Source organism: Kwoniella shivajii, chromosome 10, assembly GCF_035658355.1.
Source record: "Kwoniella shivajii chromosome 10, complete sequence".
Lineage (NCBI taxonomy): Eukaryota > Fungi > Basidiomycota > Tremellomycetes > Tremellales > Cryptococcaceae > Kwoniella > Kwoniella shivajii.
Window position 1 is genome coordinate 1,092,979 of NC_085917.1, and position 17,768 is coordinate 1,110,746.

Below are 17,768 nucleotides of genomic sequence, written 5' to 3' on the forward strand. Positions count from 1 at the left end.
AATTCTCTTATCGATCGGGAAATAGCACCCCATGTTTACGATAGATCATTCAATCAAAGTCGCAAGGCACGCCGAAGCCGCGAATCACCCTTTGGCCGAAATCAAAGCAGACATGGACTGCGATCTTTGCTGCCAAATAAGCACAATCGCGAGGTATTCAACTTCTCACTCGTGAACACCTAGTACTGGACTACTATCGTATCCAATTTCGGAGTATACATACATGTTATATTCACAAGTGCATGACTTTTAAGTGTACATTGAGGATATTTCCCCGACTGCTTTTCGTTGACCCTTCACTCGACCCATGCCACGAGCAGAATAAGGCTCATCATCATCTTCTGACCATCTTTTACTGCTTTCGCCGATACGCTGCACCAGAAGCGAATCGAAGGCCTTAAGTGTGGACTGAACTCGAGAGATAGCCAGAGATGATAAAGGAAGAGGAAGAAGGACAGTGGTAGGTTGAGGTATAGACGACGTCGGATGAGATGCCTAAATGAAGACACAAATTAGCACATCTACCTTATGCAAATTAGGGATACGATAAGATACGAGAGACCCCATTCAAATTGAGGGACAAGGGGAGTAGTTGGATTACAAGATATTTACGGAAAGCCAACTTACAAGAGAAACTAAAGCACCAGCTACTCCAGTCAAGTAGTTAGGAGCTTCAAAGCCTCGTATACTACCGCTAAGATTCTGTTGGCTAGAACCTGCAGTGAGAATACGGGTAGGCGGCTCTGAGAGTGTTGATGCTCGTTCAGCGGGAGAAGGGATGTACATTGATGGTACATATGATGTGATTATCGTCCTAAGATCGATTATGAGTGTCAGCTCAGATATACGTCATGGGCTCTCACGGCAGTCGGGACCCAATGAGACGATAGGTGATCCTGATGAGTGAATCGTTCGTTCATGGACGGTGGTACAATCATGATCATGCACCGTTGCTCAAAGGAAAGAGGAAGTTGCCCAAAGATGTATTGAAAGCAAATTGCCTTTCATCTCCTGCAAAATCGGAATGAACTTACCACTTTTTAGCCTTTACCTTATTTATCAATGTCTTGGTTATTTCCCAGCTTTCTTCTCCGGCGAAATCACCTTCATCCAAACTGACAACCGTTGAATTGTTTCCACTTTGGACGATTTTACCAACTGATTTCCCACCAATCCTCGCCTCACCCACTTGTTGTCCATTTATCGTTCTCAAGATAAATTTTCCTGATTGTCCTAATCCAATGATGACTTCATCCAATTGATCGTCCAATCCAGTGAAATGTACTTGGACATCATTCTGTAATCTTATCTTAGGTTTGGAAGGCCCAATGCCTAAATTACCACCTGGATACGCGCCTTGTCCTTCTTCATCAGAAGAATCTGATTCAAGCAAATATCGAGGTGGTGGTGCAGACAATGAGGAAAGTGGATCGTTCATCTTGCTTGTTTTGCTCAGTTATATTGAGCTGTCTGAATATAGCGAAGAAATCAGCTTTTCAATATTGACAATCTCGTGGTTGAAATCACTTGTTCCCAAACGATGACTACGCGCTTGCATAATTGTGGTCATCCTGGTGGCGGCGATGGCCGATTTTGCCTTGTGCCCGGTCAAGCACTCACCATGTTTGCTTCCCCTGAATATTACATTTTGTCCACCTTCTTTCAGGTATGACATGGGGAGACTGCATGCGAAGAGCGATTCTTCGTGGCAGTATGCTGTAAAGAGGTATCATCACTCTTGACATGAACACTGTGAGATCCTCCCCTTGGCGTGTCGAAAGCTACTGGGAAGGTGAAAGATGGCGGAAAAGCATATTTGCGTACTTGCAGATTAGTGAAGCAGGTGTATATATTTTACGCATTGTGCGCCAAGCCAGCCTTCAAACGCATATTTGGATCTTAAGGACTTGAGGAGGCAGCTCGTAACTTCTTTTCGCCTATTGTTACACTGCTCAGTATCAATGCTGTCATCTGTCCCATAAAGTCTTTTCGTTCTATATATTCTTAACTGGGGTTGTGTTGTGCCACGCTTGAGAAGCGGGATCAAATCGATTCTAAAGGTGTCACCATGTCGGAATTCGACGAGGAACATTGAAACCAAAAGTGAAAGTGATGGTTCACGAAATCAGCTAAAACTATTTGCATATGCTTTAATCTATATCCTGTCATCTTATCATTCACTCTTACTTCCTGTATCCTCTCACTAAGGATATACTAGACCACAATGGGTGCGGCACAATCATCTCAAAATGTCCAAGAACAAGTCATAACACCTTCTGAGCCCGGTACATCCGTTCAAGTGAGTGTATTGACTCATCAGCCCAAATTTCGTTGTGGAAAAGCTACTATACTTTTTACCCCCTTTGCCATTATTTTGCCTCGAAAGGTCATAGATAGGCATCTGCTGATTACTTGAGAACAGTTCTCACCTTCGTTGATATCTCGACTCTCATCACCTTCTGAACCGAGTTCCAAAAACGCTTCAGCAGACGATATCGTAAGAAGAAGATTAGCAGCTGAATCCGCCCATTTAAGATCCCAAGAAGCCGAAATCTTATCTTCAATCTCTGCCGCCCTCGAAAAAGAAAATCTCGACAAAGAAAAACCAGGTATGAGCAGTGAAGTGCTCGGAAGAGATATTGAAGAAGTGCGAGAAAAAGTAGAAAGATTGAAAGAAAGGAGATTGAGAGAGAATCAAGGTGTGAAGAAAGCTAGAGAACAAGTGGAAAGTTGTTATTTGTGAGTTCACGTTTGCTGCTCGATCCCAACAAGTACGATATATCGGGATGCATGGGGAATGGTCGTCGGATAGAGGATGACAGACGAGCGATGGATGGAGAAGAAGCGAAAAGTAAAATAATGGATTAGGAAGGCGGGCATACCAGTAAGGTGGATAATGGATATCGAAATGACCGAGACCTAGACAGAGGACAGGAAACGGAAATCAAAAAATCGTCTATCAGACCTAGCTAATGAATTTTGATCACATTTGGTAGGAATAATCCCGATAAACCACTTGACTGTTGGAAACAGGTCGAATCATTCAAGATCGAAGTAGCTAAACTTGAGCAGGTAAGTGTTCTACAAAACAACGAATTTCCCAGTTCATTGCGTCCTTTCACCTAAACACAGGTTGGAGCTGATAACATCGTTGACAAAATTTTAGGCATTTGTCAAATCCCTTCAATAAATCAAAATGATAATGCATAAGTGGTGATACGGCTAATGACTTTTTCCTGACTCCACTTTCTTGTCTTTACATGGAATACCAACAACTGATAAATTAATTGAGAGTATATCATATTGAACAGCCTTTCCCGTCACTGTACTCACGCTCATTACCTAGAGCTATGTCGAAATCGCAGTTCATACTTCATTCTTTTCATTCTTTATTCCGAAATTGATCTCCATGGATAGATAATCCAGACTATCTGCGTCATACTCCTTGACTCCTCCATCACATAGGATACCGAAGCTATCCATTGTAAGATTCACAAAGGACTACGTTTAGAGTTTACAAAGGATGTTCAGATGTGCAGTGTTGAAGTGGTATGTGCTTGGAAATGACTTGGATGGCAAGAGGTATATTTAGAGACATTATCTCAATCACGCTTGATCGTCCTGGTTCGAAACGTTGATTGCCTATTCCGCGAAGTTGTCGTAGTGTCTCAATTTTGATAGACCAAATCCTAACTTAACATCCTAAGCTCAAACAACTGACCTACAATGAAGAAGACTCTAGGTGGAATCGTGGTTATCGATACTAGTCCCGCTCGATTCACACATCAAGATCTACCTTCCAGTCAAACTCTGACCCAGATTCAACCGCAGCATCAACCTCAGTCTCAGGGTCAAGCTCTAGGTCAAGTTCAAGCTCAAGATGGATATCCCCGTATGAACCGATTCCGATCAAAAAATATCCATAAACCAGATAACTACGATCATGAAAAACAAAATCAAGCTGTATATTTATATTTCCCCATTTTCATCGCTTTTCTGTTGGTCCTCCTCTCGAATGTATCAACACCTATTATTAAAGTATTATCAATTGCTAATGTCTCAATGGGCGTTAATGGGACTGTGAGCATTGGTACTTGGGGTTGGTGTGCTAAGGATGTACCTGGATTCGAGTGAGTATCCAAATAATGCGTGAGATCATCGTCTGAAGATCTATCCTGTGGCGGAATGTCAGATAATGGCTGACGTTGGCAATCATGTGGTGTTTACTGTGTAGTGACTCATGTTCTGAGCTCAGAGGATTTTCAGAAGATCTCAGTATCACATTAAATGACTTACCTGAACCTGTTCATCACATGTACAAAACTTTCGATGATAAATTGAGCCCTTCGTATCTATTAGCAAGTGAAATCATGCATGTTCTGGGTAAGTTTCTTCAACAATTTCAAAAGCCAATCTTCACTATTGGGTCATACTTTATTAAAAACACGATTACATTTATAGCCGGTTTATCAGTTTGGATCGTTGTGACATGGACATTGGCAGCAGCTGGATCATGGAGAGCTAGAGAAGTTCATGCTTATGAATGGACCAAATGGGCTTTCCACTTATCTGGTTTCAGTGCCATATTCGTTCTCATAGCTGTAAGTGATCTGATCTGATCTGATCTGATCTGATCGTCACAGTCTGCAACAGCATCCATCTCTCTTTTTTCTTTCTTCGTACCAGTGCCCAGCCTTCCTCCTTCAAGCTTGAACATTGAAATAACGAGAACTGACATTGATTTGCTTTGCTTTGCTTTGCTCTCTCGTAGTGGGCATTAGATCTAGGGATGTACACACGTATTCAAAAGAACGTCATTGATCAGAATGGTTCTTCGGCATCTGTTCGACCTGGGTAAGCTGACGGATATCTCTTCAGTATTCTCCATGTCCGCATTGTCATCTAGGATCACTGCGGATCCCTCACTTGTTTTTTCGGACCTATTTAATCCGTTCGATTTATATCAGTACGTCGTGGTCAAGCTAATGGTACTTGTTCAAATCCTGACAAACATAGTCCAGCTATATTCATGATGTTATTCGCATTCCTACTTTGTATTTCTTCTTATATAGTCCGGATGACTTGGGGTAAATTCAGACCTAGACCCAATTGGACTATCAAAGGGTGAGCTCAGTTCAGTTCACTTGAAAACCCTCTAAGCAACAAATTCAGACTTAATTCGTCTTCCACCTTGAGTCACAACGAAACGAAACAAAACAAAGTACTCGTACGGATGCTAATGATTCTCTCTTTTAATTTTATTCTATAGATATTCTGATTTCCACAATGATAACCCGCCTCCAATGTCAGCTGCTCTCCCTCCAAACGAAGATCATCCACCCACATGGTAAATCCCATCATACATATACATCTCATCAATCTTATTTTCTCTGAGACTTATAATACTGACTTTCATGTTCTCCGTTTTAGGGAATCGTTGAATATCTCTGAAGGAAATGGAAATGGAAACGGAAATGATAATAGAGACGGAGATGCAGATGCTAAAGCAATTAGCGAGGAGAAGATATTAGGATTTTCGTCAAGCAATCAACGTGGATTCGTAGTCTAACTCGAGTTGAAGTTCTTTTGGTGTATAAAACAGAATAATCACATAGTAATAAGTAATAGATCTAAACTCTAAATCTGACTCGCTACTAACGCAAACGTATGTCTCTGTAACCTGTATCACAGAATGACACTGCACATCTGTACATAACACACATAAATCCGATGATGCCCATTTCAAGAATTCATGACCCTATTGCATTCTATTCGTGCTCCTCTCGTAGTCTACAAAATGAATGTGCGTCGATAACAATGAAAATAAACCAAACATCCCTGTTTCAAGTTTCTCGCTTCTTCTTTTTCTACCGGGACAGAAACCGGAGAGAGCAAAGACGAGTAAGGCAGAACAAACAATGCCCCAAGTCATCTAAAGTATACATCCTCTTGCGTCAAAGTTCGTGAAGAAAATGGAGGGAAAAGGTAGAGATAACATTTACAATGAGCCAGCAGAAAGTAGAAACAGAAGTGAAAGAGGGTATAAATCCAGAAACCAGGGTATCTTATGAATTTGGGGATAAGGTATAAGCGATAGAAGTCAAAGAATGTCACATATCCATTCGCCTTCAATCCCTTTCGAAGAACACTTGAGGGGCATTATCGACCATCCATTGTACACTTAATGCTTTGCCAGCCATGTCACCGAATTCTCTGTTAGGGTCAGCGGACCTCATTAGTGTAGCTAAGAAGAGTACCATTTTTTCATTATCAGTTACTCGGACTCAGGTGAACCTTGATTTAGATACGCTAACTCACGTCCAAACACCACACCCAGATTTTGTGAAGTCATCAAATTGACACTTGATTTAGAAGTAACGCGATTCAAGTGTAGCATCAACGTTTTCAATGTGTTGTAATGTTCGTTAGGCAATTCGTTGAGTAACGCACATAACGCCGAATGTTTGTTGTTCGCATCACGAATACCTAAAACATGAAAATGAGTCAGAAAACATACTGGGGAATTGACGTTTGCAATTCGTTGGTCTCTTATCCCGTGGTACGAAGGAGGTCACACTTACTAGCTGCAGTCACGAAACTCTCATGCAGAGCGTGTGTCAATAATGGATTAGGTAAACTTCTGAAATAAGTTTTCAATACCGATGTAACACTGGAGATATCGTTGAATGTTTCCAAGTCTGTCAAATCAAAGGCATCGTAATCTCCTCTTTCGAAAAGTTGTGTAATCTGCTTGGATTGTGATGATCCTCCTGTCTTTCGATAGATACCTTCGTATTCCATTCCTACGAACGTATGAGGCATCAGCAAGTGCCATAGCGAATGGTAAGATTCTGCGAAAGAACTGTGGAGAACTGTCGCGTTGCATAATTCAGACACTTACCAACTGCCTCAACAGCGCTGATACATTTGTTAACGATACCAGGTATAGGAGTCCTATCCGCTGTTGTTTGTTCGATAAGATCCCGACCAAACATTGATGGAGCTGGGGATAGGTTCGTTAGAATAGTTTCCTATACTGCACGTATGACAGTGCACATGAACCGGGTTGTCACTCACGTAGTGGACCGTCGCTCAACTCAGAATTACCAGTCCTGCTTCCGGTACAACTTCGAGGCAATTTTTCAGCGCATTTGGAATGACAGACTATACCGCATGCTATGGTATGTCGGCAGTCAGCTTGTATTTTCGGTCATTTCCAGTGCGTGATCAGAACCTCATCCCAGGCTCACGCCTCGTCTACATCGACAGTGCTATGTTGCCAACAAGAGAATATGACTTACAAGCACATTTGACTTCTTGTAAACCCCACATCTTTTCTTGGCATAATTCACATCTTGTCAATCTCATCGTAGAATGTTGAGTGAAATTATGATCTCTCAAACCGAATTCAGTTGAAGGTCTCTGTGGACCACCACCTGGAGCACCTAATCCAGTCATGTTTACACCCAAACCCGGATTCCGAAGTGAAGAAGTGGGTAAGTTGAGGGGTTTCGATATTGATGCTGATACATTTGATGAATCTGGTCCTTTTGATGATTTATACCATTTAAACCTCCTTGCGGGTGCAGCTTCAATCGGTTCAGGTTTAGTCACTTTGACTACTCGTGCAGTCTCTTCTGGTACTTCTTGTAATGTAGCTGAAGTAGCTAAAGATGATAGAGAAGGTGAACCAGATGGATGTGATCTACCATTCTTATTAAATATCGTAGGCGGTCTAACTCTGGATAAATTATCTTGTACAGCTTCAGCCTGTCTTGATAACGATGCGTTAAGCTCTGCAAGCTCTTCATTCTTCGCGGCCAATGCTGCTGATTCCTCTAAGAACGATTCCTTAGTTTCTCGTAATTCAGCAATTTCACGTTGAAGAGCCTCCCGTTGAGCTGTCAGAGGCTCGAGTTCTTCTCGATATTGCTCCTTGATAGTATCGAGTCGATTCGTGAGTGATCGACTAAGAGAAGAAGCCGCATCATCACCGTTTGATGAATCGGTGCTATCATATGTTTCGTATAAGCAATTATACTTCACACTTCGATTTTGGAGAGAAAGGGATTTTTTGTTCGATCAGAGGGGATGAATTCGCTCACCTGACACGTCTAGCATTCAGTTCCTCCACTTCAGCCAAAGACATATCTCTCTGAGCTCTTAGTCTAGAGATGTCCCTTTCTAATCCAGTCAAACTATTCGCAAGATCGTTACTCCTTCTTCTCATGTTTTCCGCTCTTCTTTCGTCTCCTGAGATGACACTCAATCGGGCAGTCTGGGAATGAACTTGAGCACGAAGTCTCGAGACTTCAGCTTCAAGTTCTCTTCGATGGGCCAATTCTTTATCATACTCCTCTCCTGCAACGGTCAATCCTTCAGAATACTGCTGACTAGTACGCTGTAAGACAAGAGGATCCATATCAGTGACAAAATCCCGTCCTCTTCTGATTCAGTTTGCACTCAAAGGTAAGAGGTGTGGGAATGCAAGCTGAAAATGGCAAACTCACCTTGGCACCAGTGTACTTGCTCTTCAAACCAGTTATAGTATCTCTCAAATCTTCGATTTCCTGTATAACTCCACTCAATACTGAGAGGTCCACTTCTAGCTTATCCTCTTCTTTGTGCTTGGCTGCAGCCACTAATTCCACCAAGGTAGAGAAAGATCCATCACCAGCATATCTCGAGTTTACCGACATTGTACTCTCGGCAGAAGGTTGTCTGATTCTCAACATTTGAGGAGTCTGAGCTTGATCATTTGGCGATAATCTGGATCTCGAAGGTGATCTAGACGGTGCCAGTTCATTTGAGTTCGAAGCAAGACTTGCATGGTCGGCTGCCGAAGATAACATATCCATGTGAGGTGATCTCGCTAATGCGGGTGATGTTCCCTCCAATGATAGAGGCGATGATGGTTCACTATCTCCATCTTGTCCTTCAGGTTTCACAGTGATTATCGATTCTCCCGATTTATTCGCGTTTGACGATAAGTCGTTGGTCTTTTTAGGCGACTGATCGATGTTGTTGAGGATCACAGCGAAATCAGGATCAGATATTGAGAACGACATTGGTGGTAAATTCGGTGCGTTCAACCTGGGTGTAGAGAGGGCACCCTCGGATAGCTGATTATTCGAGGTTTGTCTAGTAGGCATGCCGGAAGTAGATGTATCGATATCTTCAGAATCGTCATCCTCGATTGTAGTCAGAGGTCGCGATCTACCGGTTGAGAGTTGATCAGGTAACGAACTTGTTCTCGGTGGTGGTCCAGAGTTCTGATCAGGTGTTGATCTCCCTCCATTAGCGTTCATTTGTCTATCTTTGAAAGGGAACATGTCATTTCCCGGTGAAGGTGAAGGTGTTGTTGGTGACCTGAGAGGTTGCTGTAATTGTTGTTGTTGCTGTTGTTCCGCTTGCAGATCAGTGAACGATGCACGTAGTGGAGAAGGCGGTAGGGGTGACATTCTAGGCTCAACGTTGAAAGTTGAGTTTTGACTATCCATGTTGAAAGTCATTGCTGGATTGATTGATCTTCTCCTTTCCGCTTTACTCGTGGGCACATTCAAGCCAACTAATCCAACGCCTAGTCCGACATTTTGCTGCTGCTGCTGCTGCTGCTGATGCTGTTGCTGCTGTCGACCTGATGGACCAGCCACGGGAACAGGAGAAGATGTATTCAGAGATCTTGATGAGCCCAGAGAAGGACTGGGTGCATGTCCAAGATGAGGACGGCCTTGTGTATTATGATCCGAGTCAACAGATCTACTGTGTGATACTCCGCGATTAGGATCTGATGGAGAAGTAGGTAAAGGCATATTTTCCGCATCTGCAATTCTTCGATCGGCTGGCGATGTCGATCGTTGAAATGTTTTATCCACACTTAAATCCCTTCTCTTCTCTCTTTCTCTCGAAGAGTCTCTTTCAGATGCATCCTCGAATGCATCTCCAGGATTAGGTGTTCCACTGCCGTGATAGGGCGTATCAAATTTACCAGAGTTGAATGAGTTTGGAGTAGCTGATGGTGAAGCGAGAGGGGAGTTTGCAGTTGCAGCAAGCGAAACAGATGACGGTATACCAGGAGTTGATTGAAGGAAATTTCCAGCAGGTACTGGGACAGGTGAAGACGCTCCACGTTGATGTACAGATTCTTCTTCTCTTTTCCTCTCCTTCTCGTTGCTACTCTCTTTATCCTTTTCTCTTCTTTCACGCTCTCTTTCTTCCTTTCGAGCTTGTTTCTGTCTTTTGTGTTCTGCATGACGTCGACTTCGCGCTACTCGCTCATTATGACAGGCCTATGGTAATGTCAGTTGTCAGTCAGCATGTCCTTGCGTGTTTGCGCCAACGAGTGTCTCACCATGCAATATATTCCTTGACTAGTCTTCGCAAATACCAATTCCTCTATACGTCTCTTGCATGTTCTACAAGTGAAACAGTGAGCGTGATACGATTCGTCACCGGTCATTATAGCTTCTTCTGTGATGGCCTGTTTACACACAAAGCACTGGAGAGAGGACTTGATTAGCCTTCTCGAACTGCTAATTTGAGAGTCAACAAGACTGCTTACCTGATACGAGCAGTTTCCACACACTGGACTACCATCCGATAAAAGAAGGAGGTTGGTGTCTGCTGACACTTTGTTCTTACACTTTGCGCATTTGAAGCAATCTACATGCCATAGTGATGACCTGGGAGGTTGACATATTAGTGAGATGTTCTAACTGATTCACGAGCTAGGAGTAAGAGCGGCATTTGTCGATGCGATCTGCCCACATTAGGGTATCTTTCGAGGAGATGGAGGATCGAGGCATATAATATGAATGAACATTTACTCACCCAAAAGCAACCACTACACCACCACTCTCTTGATCTATAATTTCATGACAACCCCCACATTTAGCATCCATATCTCCCAAATTAGGCAGACTATCACCTGTCTTCGTTGTCGTTGTACTTGGCGTAGTGGTAGTGAGACCTTTTGCCATTGTACTTGGTGCTTGTGGACTTCCATTGATCGTCACGTTCACCGGAACGTTTGAAGGGGAAGGTACTCTTGGAGATAAGACTGCAGGTGCTGAAGTGGATGGTTTAGGAGTTTCATTGGTCGTCGTCGTCGTTGTTGTTGTGGTTGTTGGAGATGGTGATGAAGGATGCGGTACTGGGAATGACACCGTTGCTTGAGTCGATGTAGGTTGCTCCATTGTCGTAGATGACATTGCGGACTATTAGCAGAGGATGAGGCTGGAACGGTTCTTTGGTGAGGTCATAAGATTGTGTTTCGTCAACTTGTCTGTAACGTGTCTTCAAGTAGAGATGTGAAGGCGATTGCTTGTACCTAGGAGATCCACAGAAGAGAGCGTGCGGGTGGAAATTTTGATGCTAGGAGATCTCTTCCAACGTATGAACGAGAATAACAGTGTTATGTGATGATGATGATATGATATGATATGGTAAGCCAACAAGCGTCAAAGCGTTTGATATGTCAGTCAGTCCAAGGTCTAGCTGATACGATACGATATGTTTGTTTGGTATGTTGGTGTCACGTTGATTATCTGATTTGAATGAGTGTTCTGTCTTATCTATTATTCCACATTTGAAACGATTGACCTTCAGTTCTCGATCATTCTTCTCTCCAATCTCTAATTTTGCATTTGATGTTGTACTCGACGCGTCCTTTTCCTCCAATGATGATCTATATTCAATGAGTGAGTCGGACGGAATCTGAGAGTTTGACAAGGATGAATTTGATGCGATTTGACTCTTTATGTTGTCAAAGAGGTTTGTGCGCGAGAGTCTTCGAGGAAGGGGGGATAGGAGGAAGGGATTATTGAATCAGGTTGATTTTCGATATTGTTGAAAAACAGTTGATATCCAAATGTATATATAGTCAAATCAAACACCTTTTCCTTGCTGTTATTATTGTTGACAATGTTTTAGAGTCTCATGAACGATGGATAGTGTATGGTCTGCAAGTCCACTATCAAAATATCTTTGTCGAGATCAAACTGGTTCTACTGCTAAGAATACTATCAGAATGAATGATAGAGTACCATTGAGATAGTCAAACTCTAATGGAGTTCTTTTACTTCGTATTCGTTTTAAACTTTCGATTACTTTTCTCTCGGGACCTAATTATCTCGTTAACAATTGCTATCAGAGTTGTGGTTGTTTCGCTGTGAAAAGTGTAATCTATCGCAGATCCATCCATCTGTATGGTATGATATGATCAATTCATGCTTGTATCACTGTGCAGCTGAGTATATCTACGAGTATGAGTGTTGACTGTCTGGTCCCAAGGTTCCAAGTGGAGATGTCAGATACGAGATATTACGCGTCGAGACAAACGAGACAGAGAGAAAAAAGAACAAAAGGGAAAAACGAAAGAATAGCGTGGTGAGTGACCTCTTACGTTACGCGTCTAAGTCGAAGATTACGTAATGCCGCCAGAGCGTAAATGGGAGACTGAGATAAGTATCGCATGTAAAGCAATGGGGTCGAAATTTGGGATTTCCTTAAAGTAATTTATACCAAATGTATATTCGACTTTTCTTTTCTCTTCTTTTCATTCATGCTCCTTGTCAAGTAACGATGTAGACAATCTTTATCTGAGCTGAGTCGGATATGACCTGTATGACCAATGTAATATGTGAGTATTGTCTCAAAACTTCTTTCTTCCTCTGAACCTCCAACCCCCGCCCTCCCCGCTGTCCTCCGAGTCAAGGCGAAATAGTATAATCAAGATGAATAAATTTATCTTCAACCCACCGAGTGAATCACTTTCTTGTAAAGAAATGAATCATAAAGAGGTATACAAATAAATACACACTGAAAATTCTGAATCATACTATTTCGTCTCTGATCTTACCATATATATCCCTACTTCGAGAGGGAGGGCCATCGTATTATTACGGGTGTGATGATATCAAAACATTGGATGAATAGCTGATTTTTTTGCTTTTCTCTTTTGGTAACAAATAGGTATAAGTCGCATTTCGTCGTTGTATGTCACGTATTATATCATCTAATGTCATCATGTATACCATCACCATGTTATTCAATTCACAATCGTCATCATTGCATATGTCATCTATACTAAACTAAACCAGTTTTCGACATGATACAGTTTATATTACTCGTCTCATGTGACACATCCCAACCGACCAACCTCTTTTGTTCGATTGTTTTAACAGCACCAAAGCGAGATCTATCATCATCTTTAAGAATCCCTTATGTTGAGGACTTATTCCGTCAAACCTTTGGTAATACCTGGACTGATTTTGTCAACTTCATCAACCATCTCTTTGAAGAAAACCTTTGTCGCTTGTATGCCTTTTCCAGATGATAACCAACTACTTTCAGAGTACGAAGGTGCGCATTCTGACCAGTACTATAATAAGCCAAAGTATTAGTGAACAAAAATCGTCGGACCCAAACCCAATCCCCAAGACAAAGACAAAGTATCTAATCAAAAATTGATTGAATGCACTAACATCATAACTTTGATCTGCTGAGGCGACAGCTGAAGTGATATTCCTAGCTCCTTTTTCTGCACTTCTAGCATTCAATAACATGAATGGTGCACCGAAAATGATGAATCCCAATGAAAAATTGAAGTCCCTGCCTAATTTCGTAATTGCCAATCCTGGTGAAACAGTTACGATGGTAATTGAAGGAAGTGATGTTATCAGTTGACGAGTTATCATTTGAAGGAGTAGCTATTGTTCGTTGGAGCACTGATCAGCCTCGTTTTTACACGGTGTAAGCGATATTGAATGGGCAAAAGTCATGGATTTCTTCGCTTGAGGATGTGATCCCAATTAGATGTGAGGTATGGGGAACTCACTTTTGATCTACCATAAATTTTGATATTATCAAACGATTCTTTATCGTTAAACACCTTCACAATTGATTTGCCTTGATTAATTGATTCTTGAATAGGTGTCGTATCGGCAGAAGTATGTAATCCTGAGCCAACAAAGATGATTTTCGGTTTCGATGATTGCTCAAGGAATGGAAGTAAGATTAATGAGAATAAGAAAGGTGATAAAACGTTTGTTTGGAATCTACTCAGGAGCGTTAGTAATCTGTACATACTATCTCTGGCTGAATGACAGGTCATCGGTTCGAGGCAAATGACAATGACTTACGTCTTCTCGTATCCATCTTTAGTTATTTCAGCAGGTTTGTCACCATTACCAGGATTGATCCTAACCACCAGATCAATCAGCTTCTTCTGATGATGTATTGCAACGAACAATACTTTTGTTGTTCACTTACCCTGCATTGTTAATCAGTACATCGATCTTATCTATTCCTCTTTTCTTCAATTCTTCAGGAAAAGCCTTGATACTTGCCAGATCATTCAAATCGAGGAAGATGATTTCCCCTTTCAATTCAGTATGAAGTGATTGCAGTTCGGCCAAGATCTTTTCTGTGGGCTCGACTGATCTGACTGCTAAGATAAGTCTGGAAGGTGAAGCATGCGAGAAATGTTTGACTGATTCTAAACCGACACCTATACCAAATAATCAGTGATCAAACCAACTGAGTTTACGAAGGAGTATGGGTCGGTAGACAATACTAGAAGTTGTAATCAAAAGCTACCCACCTGAATTTGCACCTGTGATCAAAACTACCTTGTCCTTGAGATAATCACCTTTGGGTACAGGTGGTAATCTCGTCCACTGTCTACCTATGAAAGTCCAGAGTGTCATGGTATTTATATGAAATTAATGTATTTTATCGCGAGATTCCTATTTCCGTCTGAGTCATTTGTCGATTCCTTGCACACTTTGCAAACATTCTTCATATAAACAATCTACATGTACATATATATGCGAACGCTTCATCATCATCATTATCATCGCCATCAACACCTCCGTTCTCTACTGCTATATACCGATGCCCGAAGTTGACATATAGAATATATCGGCCCCGACTTGAACCTTGCAGTTTCAAGACGTCATCACTTTCTCACCACTATAAAAGTGCTCAGGCACATCCTCGGAAGGATAACTAGGAAATCTGAGAGATGGCCTGTAATATGAGATCCGGTAGCTTTCAATGGCCTGAGGTTGAGTTTGAGACCTGCAGCGCTAGAAGTCTAGGACGAAATCTTGCTCAAACGGTGAACAATTTTGCAAAAAGTCATCATGCGACTCATACACAACATCAGAATATTACCTTATACTGGAGTAAACGCCCGATCGTTCAGTACTTCCAATGTCAACAACGGTTCACTCCCACTTGTACCTCTATGGATAAATGGACAATCTACAACATCCTCTACGGGCGGTACGGTGATTCACAAACATCCCAAAACCGGGAAAGAGACTTGTGAAGTTACTGTTGCAGGTGAACAAGAGACGTACGTTTCTATCTCTTAGCTGTACAAGAAAGAATCGCTGAGTATAGCTTTTCGAATTTAGGAAAGAAGCGATCGAAGGTTCGAAAAAGGCTTTTGAGGAATGGAAGGATGTGTCTGGATGGGAAAGGAAAGGAATATTACAAAATGTGATCTTCAGCTCCTCTACTGTATTCTGAGGTGCAGTGATTTGCTGACTGAAAGCTGACATTTATGTGCCCCGCTCCTGGTTTCAATAGGTAGTCAAAATCCTCAAAGATCGCTCTGATACGTTCACAGAAGCCTTGAGAGCAGACGCACCTTTTTCAGATATCGTCATTGCAGGAGATCAAGCTTCTTCAGCTCATCTAACTGACGGAGCAGCGAATACGTACGTAAAATTCCATTTGGGTTCTCTCGGAGAATTGCAAATTGACATCAATCATCCAGTGCAATATCATTAGAGGTAATTCGTTTCCCCAAGAAATCCAACGCAAGGTCAAGGGTTGAGCTGGTTTATATGGTATAACAGGGCACGATACCTCAGACTAAAGATGGTAGTTTTAGTATGGTACTTAGACAACCTTTCGGACCGACATTGAGTATTCCAGCTTTCAACTATCCATTAACGTTGGCTCTGAGAAGTATAGGTTAGTTTGGTATATGGAAAGTTCGCTTACTTCAGAAGTGATGAACTAATGATTTCGAATGGTAGCATATCCTCTGGCATGTGGAAATACGGTTCTTCTTCGTGGTGAGTGACTCCAGCCATCCCTCGTCTCAATGACACTCCCTGCAATATCGATCATGTCGACTACATCATGAAGGTGCTGATTAATTTGATGTATATCGAAAGCCTCACCTCTTCTTCCTCAATTTTATCAACTTTTGAATCCCCTATTTGAAGATGCGGGTTTGCCAAAAGGCGTGTTACAAACGCTCAATTTCTCAGATAAAGATGTTCCAAAAAGGGTAGAGCAGATGATTGCTCATCGTGATGTCAAAGTAAGACAATCATAATTTTTCCCTCCTATTGGCTCGGCTGCGAGCAATCTTGAGTCAGTCTTGCTGATATGTCAATATCAGATGGTCAATTTCACTGGATCAGTAAGACTCGGAAAAATCCTAGCTGCACAATGTGGTGAATATCTAAAGTAAGTATACAATCGGTTGAATGCTCTTTCGTTGTTGGTTGGAAACAGAAAGTTGACAGTAGTCACTTAGACCATCAGTGATGGAATTAGGTGGGAAATCAGTAGCGATAGTTTTACCCAGTGCCGATCTGAAATTAGCAGCTAATAATGTGAGTTGCAAAAAGAAAAGTATCCAATCCTTACTTCCCTTTTACCCTTATGAAAGTCGAACTGCTTTGGGCAAATTTGATGAATAAATGAACTGAAGCTAAGCTGATCCCTCTCGCTTGCTTGACTGTTAGATCCTTTTCGGTGCATTTCTCAATTCCGGTCAAGTTTGCATGTCCACAGAACAAGTACTGGTACATTCGGATATCGCTGAGGAATTTGAGCAAATATTGAAACAGAGTGCGGAAGAACCTAATTGGGGTGAAGGGATGGAAATGATTCGTCCTGGATCTGGACGAGGTGCTAAAGCATTATATGACAATGCTGTGAAGAATGTGAGTTGACAAATTTTCTTGTAGCACATCGATTGCCGTCGGTTGAGGTCCGGTGTGAATGATATTGACCATACGTGTTTTCTTCAACGCGAAGGGAGCGAAAGTCGTTTTTGAGTCAGCCTCAGCTAATTCATCATCATCATCATCATCATTTCCATCTACAATCTTATCATCGCTTTCATCATCAACATCATTATCAACAGAAGAATCATTTTCACCTTTACTTACACTTCATACATTCCATTCAATACCTTCTATCCATGATCATGCCAATTCACATGCAACAGGACTTACATCATCAATCTTCTCCAAAGATCTATCGGAAGCACTGGAATTAGCAAAGAAGATTGAAAGTGGTGCGGTACATATAAATGGAATGACAATTCACGATCAACATAATTTACCTCATGGAGGATGGAAAGAAAGTGGTTGGGGAAGATTCAATGGTCAAGGTGCAATTGAAAGTTTCACACAAACAAAGAATGTTAGAATCGCAAATCCCACTATGTTGCCTCTATCAGCCATTTATAAGGGATTATAGGAACATCCGTAGGGAAGGAAGGCAAAGAAGAGGGGATGCTCTAACAAGAAGCGGTAGAAGAGATGAGTTCAGGAAAAGATGATGTTTGTACTGATACGATACATCAGGCCCAAAAGATTGCCACACGATGTTTCCCATGAATGAATTATACGTAACGTAACTTGACCACTATCAATAGTTCAGACATAGATGTGAACAGTCACACTGTGCAAGTATGTACATCATCGCGATTGTTGAAAAGCAAGAGCCCTCTG

At 41.8% G+C, this 17,768-nt stretch overlaps 6 protein-coding genes across 6 annotated transcripts; 3 read left to right on the top strand and 3 right to left on the bottom strand.

Moving 5' to 3' along the window:
- Positions 1-249: 249 nt before the first annotated feature.
- On the bottom strand, positions 250-1,438 carry IL334_007293 (uncharacterized protein; the record flags this gene model as incomplete). Its single annotated transcript, XM_062938983.1, has 3 exons — positions 250-495; positions 628-814; positions 1,035-1,438. 3 exons carry the CDS (start codon positions 1,436-1,438, stop codon positions 250-252), a joined length of 837 nt encoding a protein of 278 aa, XP_062795034.1.
- Positions 1,439-2,224: 786 nt separating this feature from the next.
- On the top strand, positions 2,225-3,190 carry IL334_007294 (uncharacterized protein; the record flags this gene model as incomplete). The annotated part of the gene is made up of 4 exons (XM_062938984.1): positions 2,225-2,299; positions 2,423-2,739; positions 2,997-3,072; positions 3,167-3,190. The coding sequence occupies 4 exons, from the start codon at positions 2,225-2,227 to the stop codon at positions 3,188-3,190; spliced, it is 492 nt and encodes a 163-aa protein (XP_062795035.1).
- Positions 3,191-3,726: 536 nt separating this feature from the next.
- IL334_007295 (uncharacterized protein) lies at positions 3,727-5,351 on the top strand (the record flags this gene model as incomplete). The annotated part of the gene is made up of 6 exons (XM_062938985.1): positions 3,727-4,130; positions 4,235-4,383; positions 4,462-4,601; positions 4,772-4,854; positions 5,017-5,124; positions 5,270-5,351. 6 exons carry the CDS (start codon positions 3,727-3,729, stop codon positions 5,349-5,351), a joined length of 966 nt encoding a protein of 321 aa, XP_062795036.1.
- Positions 5,352-6,128: 777 nt separating this feature from the next.
- Positions 6,129-11,210, bottom strand: IL334_007296 (uncharacterized protein; the record flags this gene model as incomplete). The annotated part of the gene is made up of 12 exons (XM_062938986.1): positions 6,129-6,244; positions 6,319-6,486; positions 6,582-6,803; positions 6,902-7,003; positions 7,078-7,176; positions 7,302-7,422; positions 7,531-8,011; positions 8,106-8,401; positions 8,511-10,289; positions 10,352-10,498; positions 10,562-10,682; positions 10,831-11,210. The coding sequence occupies 12 exons, from the start codon at positions 11,208-11,210 to the stop codon at positions 6,129-6,131; spliced, it is 4,032 nt and encodes a 1,343-aa protein (XP_062795037.1).
- A 2,024-nt stretch (positions 11,211-13,234) lies between these two features.
- On the bottom strand, positions 13,235-14,708 carry IL334_007297 (uncharacterized protein; the record flags this gene model as incomplete). The annotated part of the gene is made up of 6 exons (XM_062938987.1): positions 13,235-13,381; positions 13,485-13,709; positions 13,838-14,057; positions 14,142-14,201; positions 14,272-14,509; positions 14,603-14,708. 6 exons carry the CDS (start codon positions 14,706-14,708, stop codon positions 13,235-13,237), a joined length of 996 nt encoding a protein of 331 aa, XP_062795038.1.
- Positions 14,709-15,146: 438 nt separating this feature from the next.
- IL334_007298 (uncharacterized protein) lies at positions 15,147-17,514 on the top strand (the record flags this gene model as incomplete). Its single annotated transcript, XM_062938988.1, has 11 exons — positions 15,147-15,361; positions 15,423-15,507; positions 15,598-15,728; positions 15,788-15,803; positions 15,870-15,987; positions 16,053-16,091; positions 16,194-16,342; positions 16,424-16,491; positions 16,562-16,640; positions 16,773-16,973; positions 17,068-17,514. The coding sequence occupies 11 exons, from the start codon at positions 15,147-15,149 to the stop codon at positions 17,512-17,514; spliced, it is 1,548 nt and encodes a 515-aa protein (XP_062795039.1).
- Positions 17,515-17,768: the final 254 nt, after the last annotated feature.